The sequence below is a fragment of the Pararge aegeria genome, chromosome 3, assembly GCF_905163445.1.
Source record: "Pararge aegeria chromosome 3, ilParAegt1.1, whole genome shotgun sequence".
NCBI lineage: Eukaryota > Metazoa > Arthropoda > Insecta > Lepidoptera > Nymphalidae > Pararge > Pararge aegeria.
In genome coordinates, this window is record NC_053182.1 from 9,856,926 (window position 1) to 9,884,320 (window position 27,395).

A 27,395-nucleotide genomic window follows, 5' to 3' on the forward strand; every position below is an offset into this window, starting at 1 on the left:
GTACCTACTTATCCAATATAATGAGAGTAAAGTTGAAATACAAAGTTATTGATAGCCAAAGCACATACCTGAGTTGGGTTGGTTGTCGGAGTTCGGCCGCGCCGACGGTGCTCCATCCCTGGCTTCCACCTCCAACGCGTAGGCTCCTTGCTTCTCACGATCGAACACCACCTTCGTGAAGATCTCGCCCGTCTGCATACTGATCTCGAAGAAGTCCTTGCCCTCGTTCCGCGGCGAATCCACGATGTAGTAATACACCTACACAAAAAGATAAGTTTTCTTATAATAACGTCGTCGACACTGGCCTCTTCTCTCATAGAACCAAAATAGATAGATACATTTATAAAAAAAAATATTGCACATAAGAAAATAAAATTAAATATATGAGAGGATTTCGAGCTGCTGGGTGGGCATGGAGAACTTTAACGATTACTAAAACATGTGGAAAAGAGGGACAACCCTAAAAACCCCAACAATTTTTGGCCCAACCCATTAAATCAAACGCCTATCGTGATCCCTAATCGAATATGCTAATCCCTAAACCAACGAAGCAGTTTATAAGAATTACCTATGTCAAAATTAATCAGATTTACAATAAATCGGATTTGTTCACATAATAGTTTAAACTAAAATACGCTTAATATTCAATATGTAACATATACGTATATTATACATTGTTAAACCAGATTAGGCTGTATGATTGTGAATACCACAACGGTTCGGTCAATCAGTTAACAAATATTGTCCTGCAATCAGATTGTTGTTGTTGCGGGTCATGCAGTGATATCACCAAACAGTTATTATTATGTTAACCAAGATATACCAACTATATTCACAGAATAAACCTTTAAATGTTGAAAATGAATGCGTAGTTTGAGGGTGTTTATGATATTCAACGAACACAACCTAATCCCTACTAACAACAAAGTCGGACGATGGTTCCTTGCCCTTATACAATCTAGCTACATCTATTTCGGCTTTTACCTAGAGATCAAAGGCGTTGAACTACTGCTGTTTACACTGTGCAAATGTTGTAAAGGGGAAACTGTTTGTTGGTTTGCTTCTAAATGATTTAATCATTTATGACGCGTTTTTTTGCCTTAAGATAGTTTAATAATGTTTATGGGCCCGAAAGTGGCACTCATATCTTTTTATCCCGGAAAACTGCGTGGTTTATAAATATTAGATATAAAAGGCAATTCTGGGAGTAAATGTTCATCCTAAAATGGCTGAATGGCTTATGTAAGTATATAATATAATTTATAAATACGGTGTGGTGATGGCCGAGTGGTAAACACTTTGGCCTCCCTTTCGGGAGGACCGAGTTCGCTCAACTACGGACACCTCTAATTTTTTGGAATGATGTACGTATTATAATTCGAGGAATTAAATGATCCCTTGGTTTACTGGTGAAGTAAAATATCGCGGAGAAACCTGCAAGTCTGAGAGCTCTCCGTAATGTTTTTAAAAGCTTTTGAAGTCTAGTGGTGGACTACAGCCTGAACCCTTCTGATTCTAAGAGGAGACCCGGACTCTGTAATAGTTGGGTGGGCGGTGATAGATTGTAAATGATGATCATGATAATAATTTATTCTCCTAAAATCCTAATAAGCATTTGTTATACTTTATAATGATAAACGCGCAAGTGAATATGTTGGAATTTCCTTCAGTTACGGAAAAAAACGTGCAAAAGACAGACTTGCACAGTTGCTTGGTAAGCTGTTCTGTGGCAATCAAGCAACGATCCTCCTCTTGTATGCTTTAATGAATAAATTATATGCCTTTTTATCACCTAATTTTATGTTTTTCCCGCGAAAAAAGCCACCGTGGGATAAATATTCATATCAGTACGATGGTTGCACCGATCGTTATTAAATTATACTGGCACTTATAAAGCCTGAAGATGGGCGTAGAACACCTACTTTATTGACAAAAAAGCGTCAGCGTTCCCGGGGCATTTAAAAGTAAAGCTTTTGTTACTTCTGTACGGCATCAAGTAAACCGATGTTGACGAAATTCCGCATAGTTATAACTTCCACCCAGAGGTAGGAACATATGATTTTTTTAACAGATTATAAAACGTATAAGCAAGACGTCGCCGTGGCAAATAACTATTACATTTAAATATAAGGCAGGAATTAAATTTTGTTCAACATTAACCACAACGAGGTGAAGGTAAAATGTTTGATAGTAATAGCACGCTAATTGATAATTTACCACTAAGTTTGCATGGTCTGTGGACAAAAGCGGCCAATTTCCAAGCGCAATCGCGACAAAACATAATTGCTATTATGCTGCATTACCTACTGCGGTAATGGGTAGTGGGTACCAGTGATATTCTATTATACAATAATTATCGCTTAATTTGTTTAAAATAGTAGAAGAAGAAGAAGAAATAATTGTTATCTTAAGATATTAAAGTAATGAAACAAGAAAAACGACACAAATCTTTATTTTACTTTTCTTATATCCACTGGTTAAAACTATTTATTTCATTCACTGTTTTGATTCGTAGTGACGATTCACTCCGACCCAAAAGCCAAAGCCCTAATATTATTTATGAGAAGCGAACTTAAAAATAAAGAAAAACACTCATTATTAACAGTCCACCTTAGTTAATATATTAAGTTTTACTTTATTATTGGGTAGGCAGTGAGTTTGGTATTAAGAAGAAGCAATAAGAAACATTGTCAGTTTACTAGGCTACACAAAATTGCATATTCATTAAATATAAATAAATAAACAGAGATGTCTCTCAATAAGTTCAAAGTTTATATAGAAGCTTACAGAAAAATCCTATTATAATATTAAGGATTACTTGAACGATAAAAAAAGCTTGGGTGTGAATTGCTCTAGCTTCATAGCTAAATAAATTTACTGTGAGATGGTGATAACAAGAATACAAATTACCCGGCTAAGTTTGTTGTTGTGAGCTCTTCACCAGGGCGCGTTTGGAACCCTCGTATCTTTAGGTTTTAATTGGCGAACGAAGTTATCAGCATCCCCTTACAATTATGTAAACATGTATGTATGAACGCTTCATAAGGTCCTGTGATACATGAATAAAGAAATTTTGAACTTTGAATTTGTTCCTAGAAATAATCCCGGACGTTTTGCATTCTAACCCAAAATTGACACCTTTACATGAATCTTCCATGAATATCAATTATTTCGAGATGTAAAGAAAATGAAGATCGTTTTTAGAATCTACAAATCGAGCTTTTTTATACGAACCTCCACTATTACCTGGTAACTAACTATACCTGATAATGTTAATTCCAGTCATTGCTTTTCAGATTCTTTATCATCACTCGTGCTAGATGTACCTACGTACCAAATTTTATGATTGTAGAGAAGAAACCTGAAGATAAGAAAAATTCTTATATTCCTTTAAATTTTACCTAGCACCTAAAGTTGTCTCTAAGAAAATGTTGGACGGAAGCACCCTAAAATTTATATATAACTAGTATAAGAGGAGGATTTTTGCCGTTTTATGCAATTTCACTGCTGTATGCATACCCTGGTAAAAAACTCAGTGCACGGCACTGGACACACTAATATGATTTTTTTAAGTTAAAAAAAATTGCAGCCAAATAGAAGAAACAGTTTAGTTTCACGTTCGTGAAGTAACTAAAATGTAACAATAATCGAAGTAACTAAGCAACCAAGCAATAATTCTCAGCACCTTTCGGGTAAGGAACCCTAAAGATCTTATAGGCACTATAAATTTCAATTTCAATTTAAGATAATTCAGTAAAATATTTGCAGGTAAAAATAATTCGACATATTTTTACCTTTAAATGTTTAATTTGGCCGTGCAAAAGGCTTTTAATTTACTGTTCATACTTTCGATGAAGGCTTTCATGCAAATATGTTGGCCGCATTTATTTTACGCATCGTGTTCAGATTATCCAAATAATTACAATTTTATAGGCTACTTATTTGTTGCTATTGTATTTTCATGTTTAATCAAAACAATATTATTTGCTTTTGCAAATATTTATCTTTGATTTATTGATATACTAGCTGATGACCGCAACATTTGTAGCAATCAATAAATAATTCTTGTTACCAGCATATTTCTGACGGAACTTTTTTGACTTAGATGCTGAGCCTCTCAATAGCTGAGACTCAATAGAATTTACCAAGCTGTTAAGTTTTACTATATTTTACAGTGGACACGACTTATATTATATCTTTACTGTCATTTATATTTTACCTAGATAATTATTCTTTAATATTTATTATATAATGTAGTCTTTAGTTTATATATTAGCATAAAGTTATTTGTAGGTACGTTTTTTTTTTTACATGCACGGCAGGCGTCAGTTTTTTTGACATCACTACTAGGAAATCAAATTCCTGAGAAACCTAATCCTACCTGCGTCTAAAATCCTTTTTTTTTTTCCAAAGTCTCAGAACTGTCATAGACAAAAAACATTTTTTTATCACGATCTAAATGGTTTCCGTTCTGGTCCATAGTACGACTATAGCTTTGGTCAAAATTACTGACGATATTCGTTCATTCTTTCGATTAAGTCCATCTCATCGCTTTGAAAATTGTTTACCCTTATTTTTTTCCTGGTTCCTTTACCTACTGGGCTTGAGTAATGTATTCAATAACGCAGATTATGGCCTACTTTCAAGTATCTTAGGATCTCCTAACATATCTGGTTTCATAGTTATTTGCATGGCCGCCGGCAGAAGATTCATAATTAGAATGTTGTCCGTTACATACCGGTGTGCCGCAAGCTTGTGTGTTATCCCCTCTCATATTTTATATTTTTCATTAGTTCAATCACCCGGAATGAATCTTCTCTCTACCACGTGCATGCCGACGATCTTCAAATATATATCTACTCAATCTTAACTGTTAGATCTACCCCGAACGATTGCAAAAATAAATAAAGATTTAGATATTGTACTACAATGGAGTAGATTTTGTGGACTCGAGGTATCAATATTGGATCCCTCTGAAATTCCACTTCATTGAAATTGGCAGTCAGGAGCTAGTCTCATGCATTGATTGCACAATAATGCGTTCAGCGGTCTTTGATGGGAGTCAAATTAAAATTAAGTTAAAATATCTCATATTGTGGTACGATAAGTCTCACTTTCCGCAAACACGTCGAAGAAGTATCGGAGAAAGCAGAACGCCTGACCAGAGTATTTGATGCCTAAGTAAAAAGCTAAAAAATGCAAGTAGCCTTCAAACGTCAAACACAAACGTCAGAGTAAAACATAAAATTTAACAACTCGTGGCTAGAATTCATAGACAATATAAGCACCTCCATAGTTTTAGTATTACCTAGTTGGTGAAACGTAAATGTATGCCTAGGACTCTTCTTAGATTAGGGGTTGCTTATTAAAGCATTGCCTTATTGGGCATTAGGTTAAATGGGCATTATGATTTACTTACTTATACTTAAGGTACTTTCCGATGACCTACATTTATGAGTCACCTATTTCGACTTAAAAATAAATCAACGCCATCTCTTAAAAGACTCATGAACTACTGCGGCTACTCTGAGACGACCCGCACACGAACTACGTTGTACTTTGTCAAATATTTATAAATAATAATGTGTATGTTTCTACATGTCTTTCAACTTCTTGCGTTATATTTAAATGACTTATTCCAACCCCCGCATCTAGCTGCCTATAACTTATTATAGAACTGTGACTGTGGTAAATTATCCTGTTGACATTCTAGTTCTAGTTCACAAGCTTCCTTGACCAATAATAAAGTCCCCCAGTGCTTGATATGTGGCTTTAGCATGCACTCGCAGTTTACCAGTCGGTTTTTGCTGGCATGTACCTATAAAAAAATCGTTATCTGGTTTAAAAACACCACTGAATGCGTTCGATACATTTGTCCATTCACCGTTTTGTGATGAAAACAATAATTCACTTACCTGAACATATATTGTTTAGTTTCTTATAATTTACTCGCTCTGCTCCTAACCAATTATTCTTCCGATTGGGATCCATGTAAGACAGTAAATCCATGTAAAACAGACTTATCTAAGTTAATTCCCTCAAAGGACGGAACCTTTTGCTGATGAAATAATTCACTTACTTGATTATTAGGGAATGTCCCATCCTTGTCGATAGCGTTGACCTGCGTCACCTTGGTTCCGATGGGTTCTCCTTCAAGCACGGTTTCTTGTTCTCGTTCAGTGAAGAGTGGTATCTCATCATTCACATCTTCCAACATGATAAAGACTGTTGCTTCTGAGGCCAATTGTTGAGCTCCGTTGTTCTGAGTAACAAAAATTTACTATAATGCTTCTTTCTATAATTTACTATAAAACTTCACCATCTTGGACGAAGTAAATACGGTTGCGAAATAAGTTGGCGGGACAAAAATAAATGATTAGCTGCGTATGTAGACTTAGTTAACTCCATAATAATCAATGAATAATTGTTAAGTGTTGTCACTTAACAATAATTAATTGGAAATATATTAATTAAATTAAAACAATTAATCTTAATTTATTATGGAATTCCGCAAAGTAACGCCTGCTTCTATCCAATATTCCAAATTTTTTGCGAAATTTTTGCGCAGTATTCTTTACGAGTACTTAGGAGTTCATCTCGGAAAGTAGGAAAGTAGGATCGCATGATCTTTACTACATAAATAGCCTATGACAGTCCTCTGCTGGAGTAAAGGCCTCTCCTAACTCCCAGAATCGCCAAGCTGACGTTTTGGTGATCGCAGTAGATGGTTTTAGTAGCATAGAGGCCGTCGCCCCGTACGACTCCCGCGGGAAGAGAAAAGGTGGTACAATTGTATCGTATCATTGCACTTCACTGTACTATACTTAAAGGTCTATAAAACAAAACAATCATATAACAGTAGTTGGATACCTCACCTCTACTCGAATTGTAAGATTATATTCCTTAATGCTTTCATAATCTAGCGGATGATTGACTTTTATGTCGGCCCAAGTAAATCCGTTGTCAGCTCTTTGTTGCAAATAGAAAGTGTGAAACTTGTTCGTTTGAGCCGTCGAACCGGGCATCAACCGATAAAATACGGTCGGATTGTTTTCAATTCCGGAGCTGAAAACCCCAAAACATGCTAGAGATATCGAACATACAATTTACAGACTAAATTATCTACTGGACATGACGACATCGAATGCGAAGATGCATTAACCAAAATTATTTATGATGAAAATGGCAGAAGCGTAACTAGGAATAATAATAGCTGGCTAGAAGTGCGGTACATTCTACCAACTCATCAATATCCTCATAGCGTAGAAACATGGTTTAAATAGGGTTTAGGAACGTGGAATTTTCTACCCAGAGAACGAATTGATGCGTTCGAAACATGGTGCTGGAGATAAATTTTATGCATACCGCGAACTGCACAAATTAAAACACGTGTCTCTACTATCAGCACAAGAATCGATGGCATATTACATACCGCGAAATCGACAGTGTTCAAGAGTTGTTAGTGGTCAGAAATATGGACGGCAACTGACAATGAGGAGGAAATAAAGCCGGGTTGATTAGCCGGTAAAGTAAGTAATTAGCCGTACGTTCTGCAAATGCCGAGAGATAGAATCTAGAGAAGCAGCATCTTTTAGCAAGATTACTTGCTATCTGATTTATGCTGATCCGTAGCTCCGCCGATCAAGAGAGAGAAAATCCTAATAGTACTCTATATATAAAATACGAAGGTACGTCTGGGTGCCGATTCTGTTGTACATAAATCTCTGCACTAATATAAATCGACATGGCTAAAAATCCTTTTCCCCGGAAACTGTTGCTAAAGGTTCAAAAAAAAGCTATTTTTTTGGTAATAATTGACAGATATCCCAGATGATTGCAAGTGGAAAACTTTCGCCTATAAACAGAGCAACCATTATACAAGAAACTCACCCTACGTCCATCAGTTCGGACCGCAACACAGCAATGCTGCTTAGCGGTAGAAATGAGCATTGTGGAAGTATATCACCGGGCGAGCAAAAGTCTCTACTACTAGTAAAATAATAATTTTACTACTAAAATTATACAAACCAAGTTTAGTTTCGACATTAATTGTGTACAACAGAATTGGCAAAGATTTTGGCCTTTGAAAGATTCGCAGAAACTAGAAAAGATGAAAAAAGACCATCTTAGGAGACCGTGCCGTCTTGTACTAAACCTAGTTACGCTTTTGCGGACAAGAGGGATGGACAATACGGGTACTAAATTTTCTAACAATGAATTTGAATATTTTTGTAATGAAAAATAAATTAAAAAATATTCTACTTGAACATTCAGTGATGAGTATGCACTTAAAAATGATGTGAAAGTAAACACAGTTGTCCTTTTTAACATCAATAGTTCAAAATTACTAGTGTGTATTTTTTAAAACCAGTTGGTAAAAATAATCTATTTATTGTTAACGGAATCTGTTCACATATTAAGGATATGTAAGAATATAGTGTTTTATAAATAATTTTAATATCATTATTTATCCCAATATGTACTGTAAAAGTTTAAATTTGTTAAATAATTTTAAATTTCTTTCAAACAGCGATTAATCAAAGTGATTAATCATAGAGATAATTAAGTAGTGGCAACACAACATGCCTATTTTATATTCCTGTTAAATTCATTCACGCTAATTAAGTCGTTTGCAAAATCTAGTCAGCAATAAATAGACCATTTTCACATAATTCCTCGTTTGTACAAAAAGGTAACTTAAAAATGATAAAAAATTTAATAAATTAGGAAACTTTGGCACTGTGATGAAGATTAACATGTTTTTCTGCGAAAAACGTTAAATAAAATGAACAATAAACATAAATAAATTTAAAGCGTCTGTTTGCAATGCAAAATAAAAGATTTTTACTATATGCATTTGAAAGAACGGTACTTATAAAAAAAGAATAATCGAAACATTTTTTTGAAATTGCTGTTTACCAGTTTCAGTTAATATTTGTCGGCTGGTCCGATTTTCACAAGAGTTTCACAGTCAATAGCTGATAGTTTAAAGAGTAAATAAGGCTACTTTTGTTTATAAAAAAAAACCTTCGTTTGAAGAAAATTCGATTCAAATAGGGAAGTATAGGTAAAGGCTTTCAAATCACGCTCCGACCTTTAATGATAGCGTTGTTTAGTATAGCTAATAAAAGTTAAATTTGTATGATAAAATTATTATAGAAGTAAAGAAGTTGAACTCGAATTAAGTCGCGGGAAATCGATAGTTGAGCATATGAACCTTCCAGTGTATGTCGATTTATTTATTAATATGATGGTACAAAAATAAATCAGCAGTGCCAAGATTCAATAATTTACTAATGCAGTACATATGATGTGATTTAGGTTAAAAAAAAAGTGAGTTAGTATGGTTTCCTCTTTCCATAATCATGTGAGTTTGAAATGTGTGATTAGGGACGAACAGATAGACAATAGAGATGTGAACCATCGACCAAAACTCCACGTGACAGATGATGCAACTTGAAGCCCGTCGTAATGATGCACATACATTAACACCCTTGATAACACTATGCTTTTTATCTACTTACCGATTTTCTATAAAGTCTAATAATTGAATTATATTTTATCCATGTACTAAGCAGCTAGCCAGAACCTAATATAAAATATTACTAGTAAGTAATATAAAACTTGAAGGCTTTATTGAGAAATTCCTCATAACTGATTCGCTCTATTATACAATAATAATCGAATCAAGTAAGTGACATATTTGTTTTCTTTTTCCTTTTGAATACGATGTTGATACTTTAACCATGTACATTGAAAAATGGTGTCTTAAACTTCTGTCACACGATAGATGTTTGATGATGTTTCCGACTTCACCGAATAGAGCATTTTTATTAAGGACAACTATACAATAGGTCTTCAAAATTCTTATCTTCTGATTCCTTTAGCTGATGTTATAAAGTTAAATCTACCACAAATTCATTTAATTAGAAACATCAGCAGTCTAGCTTCATACTTTATAAGTATTCTTGAATGTAGTTTTATAAAAAAAACCTTGGAATTTTTAATTATCATTCAATATGTCATAGCTACTATACAGAATTTTAAGTTTATAATCGCTTTACTCATTTCTGACATCCAAAACGGATGTAATTCTAATATATTTACCTGTCCTATTTATTATTAGTTTATTAAAATCTGATTGTACTCGTTCTTAAAAAATTAACTTCTATGATTTAACACGACACTAATTTTATCTAATTTAATCACTACACGACACGACACAAAATCGTGAACACTATCCTAACACTTTTTGATACAAACTTTGGTTTCCTAAGCGTTGAGCTTCCATAATCCTCTAATTAGAATTTAAACTAAACGTCTTTATCTCAAGCACTAGAAAAAAAGGAAATTAAAAATGAAACACCTACAATATTATCTACTGTACGTTTATATCATGCTTACACATAATGTCGTAGATGTAGTAATCTAAAACTTCTATTCAGAAGTTACAAACTTGAGAACGATCCATAATGCATTAATGCCTCAGCCTACATGCAAAATATAATGGACACAGAGTTTTTTTTTATTAAATCATACCTACCATTTCTTCGAAACCAATTAAATTTCATTATTTACTCAAAAATAATTACAAATCTAACATAACATCAAAGATAAAAACTAAACGGTACGTTATGTAATTATTTTTGTGTAAATAATTATTTATTTAATAACCCTGTGATCCCATTCCACGTAAGCAGTGAGCCCACTAAATGCACGCTTGTGATTCTGAAAGGTCCGCTCGTGTACTTGGCAATGCTATTGCAATTCACGGACATAAACATTACATCGTACTGAAATCACCATGTGTGAGGCAAATAATAACGATGGTTGAAGACGCTCACGGCGCTCTTACTCGTACCATACCTGCCGACTAATTGTCAAGGTCAACACCTTATTTCTCATTGGTACAAAGTTTGAATTATATTTGAAATCAACCAAATAACATAGTATTCATAAGAGAAGTTCTGGTCGTATGGGAGTGACGGTGACAAGAAGTAGCGCACGCAGGAGGCAAGAGACCGTAGCGCCGCACACTGCGTGCAGGGGGCTGCGTGCGGTGCCCGTGCCGAACAGTTACACACGCACCTTGCTTTAACGGACACCACTTTGGCACCCACGGGCAAATTCTCTCGAATGTAGATCGGGCCGTACACCGTGTGGTCCCAAACGGGGGGATTGTTCGCGCGATCCACTACGTCTATCTGGACCTCCACGGTTCGGGACAAGGGCGGGAAGCCCTTGTCTTGAGCCATAGCCTCCAACTTGTACGTTTCTCGCTAGCGGGGAAAGAGTCGATGGAAAAAGACAAAACCACGTCGTTAGTAGTGTTAAGGAGTAGGAGCGGCGGGCCCGGGAGCCCGCAGCGCCTTATACCAACCTGGCTTTCACACTGGTCACTACGGTACCCACTGTGACATTCTCTTTGATGTGAACGGGGCCATACGTGGTCATGTCCCAGATGGGAGGCTTATTGTTCCTGTCTACCACGTCTAATTCAACGTCCACGTCTGCGGAGGAGGGCGGGTCGCCTCTGTCGGAGGCGCGCACGCGCAGGCGATACCTGTCCCGCTACAGATACACGGGTCAGAGGTCAGCGGGGACAAAAAAAAACATAACACAACTCAAATATAAACATATAAGTACTCATTGCTAATAAATAATCAAAACAATTAAAAAATAAATCGAACAATAGACCACTTTCATTATATCTATTTAAAATCGGTGGTAACTTGAACAGTATTTATCAAATACAGCTCTCATTCGTCGCGCACACATTCATAAAGCCAAACTAAAATAATAGAAGAAGTATTACTGAGAGTTTACTAATAAATTGAAATCCACTCACGACGTCCGCTTCCACGCAGAGGCATCATTCGCGCTAACTTACAATATTTGCTCATCGTAGCTGATGTAAAAGGGTGCAAGAAAATAAATTGGAAATAATACGTTTTCGGTATTATACATTTCCGGTCTGTACAATAGGGAAAAGATAAACTGTACATTATTTATACTTTTTACAATAAATTAACTAAACTAATTTTAAAAATTAAAGTAAATTAACAAAAAGCAGGCAAATGCATGCAGCTCTGCATACAAGACATGGCGGAAAGGTCAGGTTGTCGTAAGAAGTTTTTAGTGACCTCGTAATGACTACAAATAAACGACACTCATTGTAATGAATATATTACAAACGATGGACGTTACGGTTTACTGTACAAATTGGGTTTGAGAACGTTGCCCCTTTCACAGAAGGAATAATGTCACAACTGGTCAGATGGCCAAATTGCCTCGCGGGCAATCTGACCATCTCAGTTATCAACTATTTTTAACAAAATCGAATATAAGTACTGGCATCCTGTAAAAAATTCATAATTATGGTGATTAGACTAATAAAATGATATCATATAGCATGAGTAGTCGTCTGCGGCTGCCGAGAAACGGTATTGGGCTGGAGTCGAACCGCCCGGGAGCGTGATCACTCCGCAAAATAATAATCAGAGGTTAGTAACAAAACATGTACATACATATAATACTGATAGGTATGTTTAAAAGCGTAAGCTTCTCAAATCAACCGATTAAATTACAATAAAATAAATTTTAAAACTAGTCAGTGCGAAATATACAGAAGTGCTGTTACGGAAACTGTACATGTTTTAGAACTAAACATACTTCTCAACAGTGAAATATTTACAGCAGTATCACTTCGGTCATAGGTAATATACACAGGTTATTTATCGGTAAGATAGTCAATGCAAGACGGTGCTGCGGAAATAAATCTTAACGAAGATTGAGTGCTGAGCCGGCGCTGGCGGCAACTGAAAGTAATCGTGCTGAAGAAGAACAAGCGCCGGCGCCACGACGCCGCCCGCCCGTTCGATGGACAACTACTCCTCACAGCCAGGATTGACCCGCCCCTCCACAGCAATTTACAGCAGCATTTAATTTAGAACTATTTACAGTAAACAAACTTAAATTAGGTGCCAATTAAATCCTAAGGCCTGTAGGTAGCACTCATCCACCAAACTTCATAGTATAGTTGATCCCTTTCATACATCGCTCTTACCACATTTCACACTTGTGATCGTGTACAACAGTTAAAAAGCATACTTACGTCTAGAGGTTTCTTTAAAACGATCCAGCCTGATTCTGGTTGGATCTCAAAGTATTCTATGTCGGCCGGATTGTAGGGGGCACTTAATGTATACACTATAGCCCCGTTATTATCGGCATCTTCGTCAGATGCCGACACTCTTAATATGTTTGTGCCTATACTGGCATCTTGTTTAACATTCTCCACATATTTCTGCAAGACACGGGGATGGACTTTATTATAGCGTTTTGCAAGGTTGGTAAAATCATGCTTTGTATTTGCACATGCACATAAATTCTACTCTACTATTTATGGTTTCACTTACTTGTCTATCGAATAGTGGGGGGTTATCATTTACATCGGTGATTTCAACTGTAAACGAACATACTCCCTCTAACGATGGCTCCCCTTGATCGGTTGCTTTTACAGTTACCGACACAAATTTTCCATCATCACCTTCTCTGTCGAATACTTTGTTAGTCGATACTTCCCCTGTCTCTTCATCTACTGTAAACTTCGTACCTTTCTGATTAGGCTGTTGTACAATGGAATATTTGACTTGCCCGTTTACACCTTTATCTTCATCTGTTGCGTGCACTTTTATAACAGGACTACCATTTGGAGCTCCTTCTTCAACTTTTGGGAAATATGTAGGACAGTCTTTGAATATTGGTTTATTATCATTAACGTCAGTAATAAATACAACTACAACAGCTGTAGAAGTGTGTATAGTGGCATCTCCGTTAACGCAACACGCGCCATCATCCATCGCAGTTACATTAAGTTCATATTTATCTCTATCTAGTGATATTGCTTTATTGTGCAATCGAATGACACCGGTTATTTCTTCGATAACGAACTGTCCTGAACTTGTACCTCCCCCCACAAAACCGAAGCGAACGTTGTCACCATCTTTGTCCGACGCAACTACCGTAGTAACTAATGTGTTTGGCCCAGCATTTTCATCAACGTTCGGTGTATACACTTGCTGAGAGAATTTTGGTTCTTCATCGTTCTTATTTTTAGTGTATACTCTTACTGTAGCCGTTCCTGTTTTAGCTGGTTCGCCCTTGTCCTTAGCAGTAACAACAAATTCGTAGTAAGCGTTATTGTTGTCAGCATCTAATTGCTTATTATTAGTAATGATGCCGTTGGAGTCCACGCTGAAGTGATCATCTGAAAAATATAAGTCAAATATTAAAATTGATTGAATTGATTTGAAACGGCACTGTAGTAATCAAACAAGAACGGTTATTTATTTTAAGAAGCGGTAAAAATGAATTGGTCTACTGATAACACGGGTGTAGTTGTACTGTATTATAAAGTACCCACCTGAAACTAGATATTCTATTTCAGCATTTTTCCCGGAGTCTGCGTCCATCGCCTTCACCTTAAGAATACTTGTGCCCAGCGGTATATCCTCGTCGACATTATGAGCTTGGTAGTCAGGCAGCTCAAATTTCGGCGCGTTATCGTTCACGTCCGTCACCCGAATGGTCAGCTGAAATATTAAGAAATATTAGAATTTTAATACCTACGCGACTTCAAAACAAAAGAAAATGAGATATCTTCCTATGTTTCCAAATTACAAAAGTTATTAAAAGGAATGTCCATATTTTTGTAACTTGAGGTCCATTGGTAATATAAATTCAAATGAGGATAAAAAATCGACTATGGCATTATGTACAATTAAAAAAATCTGGAATTGTGATTTTCCAAAAACAGATTATTCTAAAATTTTAAACAAAAACGTTAATAATGCAGGTTATTGTAAACTGTATGAATACCACATACTACTATTTAATAATTTATTTTAATAAATTTTATTTTTATGGATTATTAACAAAATATTAATTAAAGAATTTACATGCTTAATTGTTATAACATTATCTCTTAGTCATAATCTGTATGGTATTATGTATTTCTTTCATGTCCTTTAAAACGCAGACAAATTTTGTATTATTGTATCTTGTATATAAAGGAAAAGTTTGCAACTTGTAAAAAAATACTATATCAGGCAGCTGATCTTGAAAAAAACAACATAGACGATATTTGACTTACTTCAACAGATGTGGAGAATCCTCCAGAATCCTCAGTAGCTGTTACTACCAAGGAGTAAACATGGGGTTGCCGCAGATCTTCAAAATCTAGCTCCTTTGCCAATTTCACAATTCCAGATGTGGGTCCAATGTTAAAGGTGCCAGCTCCTTGACCCTGCGCCTTCAGAGTGTACCGGATCTCGCGGTCAGCAAATGATTTCGCTTTCACGGAAATTATGCTGAAATCATACAATATTTCGGTTTAATATCTATGGCAATGTAAAACAATAGTAGCTGAAACTGTGTCACAAATCTTACGTAGCCAACACATTTTTTCTACATTAGTATAGAACGCCTAATTAGCACGAAAACTAAAGCATTTTCTTTCACAAATACATTAAAGAATCGTAAAACGTGTGTTATTTGAACTGAAGTTTTTGTTCTCTAGCCTAATAAGTGCGATTCCCGGTCTTGTCTTTGGGTATTATTACCTAGACGCAAATAACCTTTTAAATCAACGTCTGTAACCAATAAGAACAAGCATCTAAATATGCAACAAAAGCTCATGGATCACCTATACAATTGGTACTGGTGCTGCCGCACCAGATCATGGAATAGAATTTAAGCTAAACGACAGAAATGGTTCTTAAATATTGTTTCAAAGTTTAGATCAACGCTCAAGGCCAAAAAATTAAATTAAAATAATTTGGCTCATACTCTTTTTTTTAAATTAGAGTATTTACTGTAATGGTTGGTAATCTAGGTTTTATTAGTTATTTTTTAACAGAACAAAATTTTACTTTTAATCGATTAACTCATAAAGCCAGTAGGTACTTCAATTGATTCTCAGAACAGTTGAAAATTAGAAGATTTTTTTTCACAAAATGCTTGTTTAGAATGATGCCAGATACAGAATAAGCCAAACCGAATGCGGAGCCGCTGTTTTTATAAAAAATATCAGTATGTAGGCCGAACCTGGCTTAATTCTCCGCCATTTGTCCCTACTCAAATGGTCAAATCTCTTTAAGATGGAACATATCAAGTCAGATGGGTTTCGACCCTTCCTTAAAAGCGAAACCCTACTATATGCTTTTACTTCTTCTTACCGTCATCACGTTTTTTAGGGTTGAGACTACACGTATTCTTGGAACTTGAAGACAGGACTTGTCTTATTTGTTTTGGGATATTTTTACGACCGACCGCTGTCTGACGTTACCCACCCACCTTGGGAATGTTATTGGTAGTGGAAAAACCTACAGCTTTGGGTTCAAATGGGTAAGGTGGTTGTTATTTCGGAGGAGCAGTGGGGTACGATGCTGCTTATAAATAGATTAACGGCAATCCCTATCCCTATTAATACTATAAATGTGAATGTAAGTTTGTTTGTTACGCTTTCATGCAAAAACTACTAAACCGATCATCACCAACTTTGAACACATATTCCTAAAGGTATTAGAAGTAATATAGGATGCTTTTCATTCCGAAATAAAGCTCAGTTCTCTAGGGAGAGGGGACGAAAGTGTTTGACGATTGTACACCAGGCTAAAAATATAGCTATCCTAAATACATAAAGTGCTGCCACATTTATGAGGCACATGTCTTTCAAAAACAAAAACAAAAGCGGACGAAGTCGCGGGCAACAGCAAGTAAGTTATAAATTAAACCGCCTAAACCAAAATTAGCGCGCTTCCGTGTCAAACTTTCTCGTCAATCAGATAAAATCAGAGTAGAGACCTACCTAGAGTACTTTTGATCAAATAAAAAAAGCGACGATAATAGGAAAGGTATATAAAGTAAAAGTATTTGAATATGCAAATTAATGCCGCACACACTTCGCTTTCAACAAAGTCATTGTTTGAGTCGCTCAATAATTTGCTGAATAAATTTACGAGGTCGTTAAAAGAGATGGTACGAGTATATACGTCTATCACATCTGATCATTTAGGTCGCTGTAACTCAATTCTGACGAGCTTATATTTGCGTAGATTCATGCTATCCCAGTTTAAAACATTATTAAAGCGGCCCTGGATCTTGTAGCCGGGGTACGTACGGGGTACTCATTAACACGTCGCCAAATGGTGTGTTCAAAATGCCACCTGACCACCAAGCCACCAAGTTATCGATTAATTATTTAATTTTGGAACAAATTTTGATTTTTGAACGCATTTGCAACACACTGACTGTGACACAGATGTCTCTACCTACCCATAGCGTTATTATTACCCACTTAATATCCAGTCAATATTTGATTTGTGAGTCATTTTATATCGTTATACTAAAATTCTAGGCATTCAATAAAAAGTGCCCCGGCCCAGAAGTATCGTAGATCCCGGTCTATTTTGCCTATTTCAATGTTATAAAAGTCTTATTTTGAGGTCTTATCACTTATACCTACTCGATTCAGAGAAATAACTTTATTACTACCTGAAATTATTTTAAATAACATACATAAATTATACATAGGTAGTTTTCATATGGAAGGAACCCAAAGAATCATAACCTTTTGCTATTTCCATAGTTATCCGTGACCTTATATGACCTTTAATGAAAGCTGATTTAATGGTTGTCACTGCGTATTTATACAATGAAATTATGTCCAGTTATTAATCTAACATCGATATTATTACCGGTATGTTTTTTCTCACTACTGTATTGCACGCCTCATAAGCGATGCGTTGAGGTGGGTATTACTGTCAGTTTACGCACTCCAACTTAAAATGTCACTTTTTTTATTCTTTATTGCTTTTTTATAAGTGAATATAAATAGAATTAATAAATTGTTTACAAAAGTGCTGTCTTGGACGTCCATGTGTCTGTATGGGCGCATCCCGTATCTTGTGGTCACGATAACGTGCGAAATACTTCACTTATCGAGATGGTTTTTTTTTATTCGCGTTCGTTTTTCACGGAATAATTAGACGTAGTTTAATTATTATTTACAAATAATCTCAATTTTATTGTAATGAATGACATTATGAGGCGTGCACTTTTGGATTTTCTAACAATTTTTTTACTTTAAGTAAAAACCTAAGGCACAGAATTAATAACATACAGTACCTTCATTCAGCCATTATTGCATGCAGTGCATCGTGTCCAAAAACAGTGAAAACGAACCTAATCTCTCACTTCACACATGCGAAATTATTAACTCACAAACTTTTCCCATTTTCCCCAATTTATGGTAAACGTTTAGAACATTAGAGGTAAAATAAATACTGTCAACAGATAAAAGGAATGAACTAACTAACTAAGTTTTTGATGCTTCAATATTAGTCGTGTACACGGGTTCTGTATGTTCTTAAATCTTTGACCTGAGGTAATCGTGGTAGATAGTCACCAGGATAAACCTCTGCGGTTTTCGTTGCATTTATACGAACCATTTTGTTGTGTTATCAATCCTCTTTGCAACCACCCTTTATTAGTATTATAGCTATAGCGTCGTGTACTAAAAAACTAGAATAACTTACTCTGAATCTTTCTTTTGATTTTCAGCAATCTCCGCCTCATAGCTAGGCAGGTAGAACTGCGGAGCTCGTTTTCCGCCAACTATGCTAAGTCTCTCTTCGGGTGTCGACTGGAATCTTCTCTCATCTACACGACCACTCTGAAATTTAAACAAAGAGTATTTTAATACAAAAAATAAAAAATTTAAACGTCGAACTGGTTTATTATTTCGCGCTAGTTGCTTTAAGAAATTCCTTATAGCTTACTCTGTTGCCTATATACTTAATCGAATTAAGTAAATTGGCGTTATCCACACACGTCCCGCAGAGAGCACCCGCTCAAGTCCAACAGTTTTTTATTCAAATAGGCCTTCTGATGCGTTCATACACATTTTTACATGGTAGATCAAATTCAAAGATTCAAAGTAAACCTTTGCGGGTTCCCAACGCGCCCATTAGAACAAACATGCGCGCTACTAGATAATGTCTACTTATTTTCTCGTTATATATTAAGACAAGAGAAGCCTCAGGGTTATATTAAGGGTTATTTTAAATTCCACTACAAGTTATCCCTTAATTGCAATCAGGTGAGGTGGTAAGTGTGATGTAATCTAAGACGGTAGTGGGCTAACCTGTTTGGGGTACGGCAGTTAAATACAAATACCCCAATCGGTTTCGCTGCGATATCTTGCCGAAAGTTTAATTGCTTCGCGGCATATCTTTGCCGGCAGGGTGGTGACCATTCACGGCCTAATGCTTACCAGACTGGATCAGAGAAAATTTAGAAATTTTAAACCCTCTTATTGGATTAATATATCAAAATATATCAAATCCTGGACCACCGCTTATACGACCATAGCGCTCGCCACTGCGCCATGAAGGTCGTCACTTGCTATCATACATTGTCCAAAGTGACAATGATTCGAAGAGTTAAAGCTATAATAATTCAATATTCCCGAGCGTTTCTATCGTTTACTTAATCCTTGATACTATAACACTAATAGTAACATATTAAATCAGAGCGTACGCTAAAAAACTTAAGAAGATATCTCTAAGAGCAGACATCCTGTAGTTAATTGTAAAATTGAAGATAAATTTCCTTTAAACGAATTACTAGCAAATTACTAGAAAGTTTATTTTGCTACTGTTTAAAACCCGCTAAGTCCCGCTAACCCGCTTCCATGGAAAATACCTAGTCTCTATCGCAATAAGATTAAATTAATTACCTGGTCTTCAGCCTTGACGTAGAGCACGTATTCCATGTCCAGTTGAAAAGGATCAGTTCCCCTCGTGCGAACAACGCCCGATCGCTCGTCCACCTCGAATCTTCCGCCTGTCCTGTCTCTCACAATGAAGTAGTGTATATTGTGATCTGTATCTGGATCTCTGGCTTGGAGGGTGAACACTGGGGTATTCGGTGCAGCGTTTAGTTGTACTACTGTTTGCATCGGCAGAGGTCGGTTGATGAAGTACGGAGGTTCGTCGTTCACATCCTTAACGTGGATGATCACTCGTTGGTTGTCGGTATCTGGAAAATTTTAATTAATTTAATTAGACGTGTTCTATCATGTATTATCCACTCGTATTTAAAATAGTGATTGTCTGCAGGCACAAATAAGTGATTATACAGTCTAGGGTGAAACGCGTTTGTTTATATGCTCATTTACTCTTGATTTTAAGCTAACCACATTATGGATGGTAAAATAGTAAACGGAAGATTCTGTGCAAAACTTTTCAACTTGCAGATTAATATGTTGATCTTTGAAGACTCAAAACCAATGTTTTTTAGCCTCTAACTCCGTGTTTTTTTCTAGTTAAAATGCCAGGCAAACGTATAAAATGGCGAGAAAAAGGAAGCAGGAATGGCATTAAAGATCATTGTAAAACTCTATATCTTAATGAGTTCTTACGATGCTTCTCAGTTCGATGGTAGAAGATGATGAGGGAGGAACTAAATAAATTTTATTCGGACAATATTCAAGAAAATGAATACAGTAGAATTAAAAACATAGGTGACTTTGCAATGACTACCTTGTTGGTAACTAGTCTGAAAAACAAAGTCAAACATATGTATTTATTCCCTACTCATTTACGAACTAACAGGGATAGAATAAATATGTAAAACGATGTTTAACGAGACTGACGCTATCATTTGCCCTAACTAAGCAAACAGCTTATGCTAGCGGTACGGATGTAGACACAAATTAACTAACAATCTTAAAGATTTAAATCCAACCAACCATCCAATATATTGGTTTTATGCTGTAGGGGATACGGTGGTATAAGTACATTTTTGTGTAAAATTTAAAAAAGATGAAACTAATACTTTATTTTCCATCAGCGAATAATTATGTAACTATCATAAACTTTGATTTTATCATAAGCTTTAAGATAGAGTATTTTGTGTAACTGCTCTAAAAAAGGTTATTGTCATGTTTCTTACTACTTATGCTAAAACAAATAATTCCACGTCCTCACTTATGTTGTAAACCTTTTAGCTGTACGTGAATCAGGACCCACATTCATACACATGCTATAATACAGTTGAACACGATCCGGGGCATTCACTGTGTTCCCGCTTATCTCGGGCCAAATGCCCGCCCTCGCGTGTCCTACTTTGTAATTAAACTCTTACTTTGCTACAAGCTTTCCTGAGAATCATTACTACGAGGACGAAAAAATCTCTTTATAAAAAATACGCTTAACGTGAATGGAATTTTTCTATCTAATTTAAATTTTATATTTACTTATTATGGATAAGTTCGTCATATGTGGTGTCAGGTTATGCATTACTGCTGACCTACAGGTTAATAACCTTATCTTTTTTAAATTAAGAAGACGAGAATCCACCAAAAATCAGAACCCAATTTGAAGCAATAGACTATGATAAGTTGCAATCCACGGCTAAGGTAATTAGATTAAATAACAGTGATGATAACTACATGCTTCTCGAAAATAGTATCAAACATCATATAAATAAAAGTAAAATAATAAAGACTAAAATACTAAACCCACCTCAAAAAGACTGGATATGTAAGGATATAATTGATGGAATACAGCAAAGGAATCTACTATGGAAAGAACTCAAGTGCAACCCGTTAGATAGAACACTGGAAAAAAAATTTGAAACATACAAGACGGACTTAGCTAATTCAATTAAAAATACTAAAGACATATACTATTACAATAAATTTACTCAATTAACTAAAAAACCAAAGAAAATGTGGAAATTAGTTAATAATCTAGCCTGTAACACAATTAAAGAAAGCCCTGCACCTTCAAAACTTATAATACAATCCAAACATATCACTAATGCTAAAGAAATTTGTGAAGAATTTAATAAATATTTTGCAACAATTGGACCTCTGTTAGCAAATGAAATACCAAAACATTATCACGATGATTACGAACAAGCTTTACCTCAAACAATGACAAATTCAAAATTATTAACTCTAGATCCTTGCAGTTCCGACGAAATCCTAAAAATCATAAATAGCCTTGATTCGACCTCTAGTACCGGCCTTGATGGAATATCTACTAAATCAATAAAATGTATAAAAAACCTCATTAGTGATAGGCTTACAAACTGTCTCAATAAATTGTTAAAACTGGGTAAATTTCCGGATTCCTTAAAAATTGCTAAAGTTACACCAATTTTCAAATCAGGGGCTAAAACAGACCCAGGAAATTACAGACCGATCTCTGTATTGCCTACTATTTCCAAAATTTTTGAGAAAATTATAAATAGCCGTTTGGAACAGTATCTTAAAAGCATTGATTTCATTTTTGAACGCCAGTATGGTTTCAGACCCAAAAGCAATACGTTAACGGCAACAGTGGACCTGGTAACAAAAATTAAATCTAACATTGACAACAAAAACATAGTTCTTGGCGTGTTCATTGATTTAAAAAAAGCTTTCGATACTGTTAGCCACAGTCTCCTCATAAAAAAGTTAAAACACATTGGTGTCGATGGCACAGCGCTCCAAATGTTTCAATCTTACCTCACTAATAGATTTCAAATAGTCAAAATTAATAACGCCCAAAGTACAAAACGTCCAATCACATGTGGGATTCCACAAGGCTCCATAACAGGACCTTTGCTATTCTTGACTTATATAAATAATATCCGCGATATAGGCTTACATGGGCATGTGTCTTTGTACGCGGATGACACATGTCTGTTTTACTTTGGCTCCTCAATACAACAAATAGTAGCCCATGCTCAAGAAGATTTAAACAAATTATTCTCTTGGTTCCAATATAATCTTCTTACAATAAATATATCAAAAACATGCTACGTTATTTTCAAATCAAGAAACAAAGTAATTCCTTCTCATGACGCACTAAAAATTAATAATATAATAATTCAGGAGAAAGCTTGCGAAAAATACCTAGGCCTTAGAATGGATAGTGGTCTGACGTGGAATGCCCAGATTGAACATATACGAACAAAATTGTCATCTCTTACTGGCTCGCTTAGACGAATTGTCCGGTGTATTCCACGCCAGATACGCTACACCATTTATAATTCTCTAGTCAAACCGCACCTACTTTATCTAATACAAATATGGGGCAGCGCTGCTAAAACTAAATTAGCTGATCTCCAAATACAACAAAACAAAATTATCAAAGTTCTATTCCACTACAACTTTTTAACCCCCACTTCACAAATATATAAAGAAACCAAGCTAATGACCATAAAACAGCTATACATTTATAATACATGCATTCTTCTTAGAAAAATTATAAAACGCTCACTCCATACTAGCCTATCGTTCATAACGTTGAAGCAACTGACAGCACGTCCCCTTCGCACGCGCCGTGCAAGTCTTTTAGTTCTACCTAGGACTAGAACAAATACTGGGAAAAAAATGTTCACGTATGAGGGTGCACAGCTTTACAACAACTTGCCGTCTACTTTAAAACATGTAAACTCATTTCATGTATTTAAAACTAAGCTATCGGAACATATTATCCAGAACTACCCACCTTAAACTCAAATACATGAAATGAGTAATACAACTTTTTGTAATTACACATTGCGATCGACACCTAGATATTTTAATTATGTTACTGTTAATTGCTGTTTCCATGTAAGTGACTTGTGTCTTTTATGGAAATAAATATCTTTAAACCTAGAATCTATAAAACTCACAGCTTTAACTACTTTAGTTGAAGAGCTCTTCCCTTTTTTGGCCCACTTTTGCTTCGTAAAAAGACGTTGAATTTAAAATAGAGCTTTCCGATCGCATTATGTGACAGATTCCGGTAAATAAAGCTCGTTAAGTAAGATTCAATTACTGATAAAAACATCAGCGATAATGATACCTACTAACGAACATTGAATTGAACTGTTCCTTTGAATGTATCACGGGGAACAATATTAAACAACTGTATAGGTAATAGGGGAAATATACCTTCTGTATTTTGGCACCTTACATTTACACACGATTGCATTGTTTTTATCGGATCGTCTATCCCTTTAGTGCCGAGCGATGGTTAATGTATCACTATATTCCGATTACACAATATTAAGGAACCAAATTTTTGCTTACATGGTTAACCTTTTGAAGGAAGCTACGGGGTCGCCAAGGACGTAAGTGGTTGGACGGTATAAGGGGTAGAAATGGACTAGGCCATAAGCTTGATGAAGTTGCTAATAATAAGAAAACTTTGATTCAAAAATGGCAAACGATGAAGATGATGAGAGATGCAAAGATTTTCACATCATGATAGTACTTAAACGGTTAGGTATCCTTTAAAGTGAAATCGGTTCAGTTTTAAGGGAATCGAATATATCGTTGAAATGAAGCATATTAATATAACCTCGAATAAATAATTTTGAAATAATTTGAAAATTCAGCCTAACATCCAGCCTTATTCCAGACTATTCGCGACCTGTAACTTTTGAACATGTTATAGTCACAAAGGTACCCAGATATGTTGATTTTTAATAATAATTTACCCTAGCTCTATAAAATATATAGAATATTTTATATAATATATAGAATTCTACTTAGTCTTTCTAACTGTCTAAGAGCAAGTAGGTAGCAACAGACGATTCTCTTCATAATGCGTATTGACGTCACGCCTACTCGTGTCATTTGCCTCTTCACCATCACGCATGATGTTTAAAATACTTTATTTTCTTTTTGGTATTTCATTCCAATTTTTAGCTTTAGTAAAACGACTCATACAGTTAGATACATAAAAACTTCGATCCATAATATGCTAAATAGCTGGTAGTAAAGTGTCCAGCTTTTGTTGTATAATGTTTTCATCTATTTTGGAACGTTAAGGATGATTTTTTGTTATTGATGGACACTTTTGAGACTGACAGCACATCTAGCACATTATTAATCAAAGCATAGAGGTGCCTACAACTACGATATAAATACTTACATTTCAGCGCCACTGTTTGGTTAGCATGAAAAAAACAAAGTAGGTAAGTTAGTTGATGCATATAAAGATTAAATAAGACCAAAATATAATATGTATATAATTATATATGGTGATTACGAATAGCTAACGTTATTAATTTCGCATTGTACTAACAACAAATCACACACCAGAGAAATCACCACGTTACAAATCTTAAAGGGAAAAAATACTTGTGCAATAATCCATCCGTATCCAAAGAGTCACAAACATGTCTGTTTTTGTCGGGCTCTATAATATTTGGTGTCCCTCGTCCTTAGGGATTAAGTTATATCCGTAATAAATCCGAAGTTTGATGTAATCCTATTCCTATTTGCCGGATTTAGTTTCAGGGTGTAATTTCACAGACAAATGAACATAAGGCTCCAACCTATCTAATACTCTATGGAGGTTCTGATAACAGAGAAAATGCGCTGATGAAATTTTCTTTTAAACAATGTGCTATAGCTATGTTTTAAAAATGTGCCTACAGGAAGATTTTCTTCTTGAAACACTTATAATAAATACCTTATTCTGACATGTGCGTTTACACAGTGTACAGAACTTCTGGCATTACTTTTTGAATGATCATGATGTCGAGAGATAGGCAGATTTTAGGCCCAAACCTTGTCCTTTTTCTATCAGACCTAATAGTCATCTAGTGCATATATCCCTATCCCTATCCCTACTAATATTATAAATGTCAATGTAAGTTTGTTTGTTACGCTTTCACACAAAAACTTTCCTCATTAAACTTTGTACACATATTCTTGGAAGTGTTAAAAGTAATATAGGATACTTTTAATCCCGGCATTAAGCTCGGTTAATTTGGGAGAGGGGATGTAAGTGTTTGACGATTGTACACCATAACTCCGACAAATAATTATTTTTGTACTATAGTGGTTATAATATGTGTTTAATTTTCCCCAAACTTTGTATAGATCTGAATGTGGTTGGAGATAGAGGATAGAACTCCTCATTTAAGGCTTAGCGATACTAAATACTTTATTTTTTTTTTAAACTATAACTAAATTGAATGCCACATCAAAAAACAAATCAAATGCAGACGAAGTCGCGAGCAACAGCTAGTATTTTATATAAACAAAAATGCATCGATGTACCGAATCATAATGAAATAATGTAAAGAAATATGATGCAACCTGAAGCTAGTTAAACAGAGAGAATAGTTTTGTTTGGTGAAAAAGTACCGCAACATTTGGATTATTGGAATTTTTTATCGATGTCTTGCATATTATGTATTTCAGACAAAAACGAAGTTTTCCTAGTTGACAAAAACAACGAAGCTAACATTCAGACGCTACTTTTTGGAAGTGAGCCAAAATTTCAACCTAATGTACATTTGTGCTTGTTTTTACTATGATAATTCTGTGTAAATATTATGAAAAGTTCAATTTATTTTCGGACGCCGCTCCGCAAATCTTTCGATTACATTCTTATCAAACGTGTCCAGCATATTTGTCGAACAATGGCAAACATGAATAGAATTGTAAGTGTGAGTTCAGGGGGTTAATATGTAGCAGAGATCCCATATTTTATTATGTAATAGAACCATGCCATTTTTCTTGTACTCTTTGTTCGTGATTTACAAATATGTTTTTTTTTCTAATATATTTTAATGTGAGATAAACGCTGAAGAAGAAATTGCAGGAAACAGCCAGTTTTATCTTAAATAAAAAAGTGTATTAAATTTTATCCGCACTCAAATTATAAATATTACATTTCTGCTAAAAAGAACACAAACCATAGTACCAAACACCTAAGCAATCTCTAAGCTTTTTTAAGTTTTTATATGTTCTATGATACATTCACCTTTTTTAAGATATGTGTTCACCTTACAAAAGCGATGAATATGGGAGCTTTTATCTAAAATTTTAATAGATAGGTAGGTACTTAAAGTCAGCACAAGTAAATGTAAAGCGTGTGATCAAAATCTTTAGATAATATCAAGCGAACATAGGCGAGAATTTTTATCATTTTCCATTCTACAACTGCAGTAAATAGATATTTACGCTGAGTGCCGGCTGGTAGATATCTACACCCCACAGACTCTGGCTCCAATACTTCCCCGCGTCTTGGCGATACGCCAGCCCCCATTGATAATATCTCGCGTAGTTGAGATAAAAACCGCTTAATCTATAAACCACTCGTGACAACAGCTACCAAGCATTGGTAAACTGGTTTTATTAATAAATAATTAGTTAAAGTTCGAGGACCCCAAAGAGCTGCACGTATATTATTAGCCATGATAATCATTTGAGTACATTTTCTGGTTCATGTTTATCCGCCAGGGAAATTAATTAGTTGAAGCCATATGGTGCCCAAAAGCCTATTCGTCGGTTCTTTTGCAAGATCCTTTAAAAGCATTTGAGATATTTTGAA

General features: G+C 35.3%; 1 protein-coding gene across 1 annotated transcript in view; it reads right to left on the bottom strand.

Annotated features, from left to right (window-relative positions):
* The window catches only part of LOC120636979 (neural-cadherin-like), a 209,328-nt gene that overhangs the window by 115,629 nt on the left and 66,304 nt on the right, over positions 1 to 27,395 (bottom strand). Inside the window, exons 3-13 of the mRNA XM_039908558.1 lie at positions 24,981 to 24,992; positions 19,802 to 20,103; positions 18,600 to 18,736; positions 15,155 to 15,371; positions 14,426 to 14,594; positions 13,419 to 14,269; positions 13,115 to 13,306; positions 11,089 to 11,279; positions 6,876 to 7,065; positions 6,080 to 6,262; positions 69 to 258 (exon numbers count right to left, since the gene is read on the bottom strand). Coding sequence (XP_039764492.1) covers positions 69 to 258; positions 6,080 to 6,262; positions 6,876 to 7,065; positions 11,089 to 11,279; positions 13,115 to 13,306; positions 13,419 to 14,269; positions 14,426 to 14,594; positions 15,155 to 15,371; positions 18,600 to 18,736; positions 19,802 to 20,103; positions 24,981 to 24,992 — 2,634 coding nt within the window. The remainder of the gene's footprint in view (positions 1 to 68; positions 259 to 6,079; positions 6,263 to 6,875; positions 7,066 to 11,088; positions 11,280 to 13,114; positions 13,307 to 13,418; positions 14,270 to 14,425; positions 14,595 to 15,154; positions 15,372 to 18,599; positions 18,737 to 19,801; positions 20,104 to 24,980; positions 24,993 to 27,395) is intronic.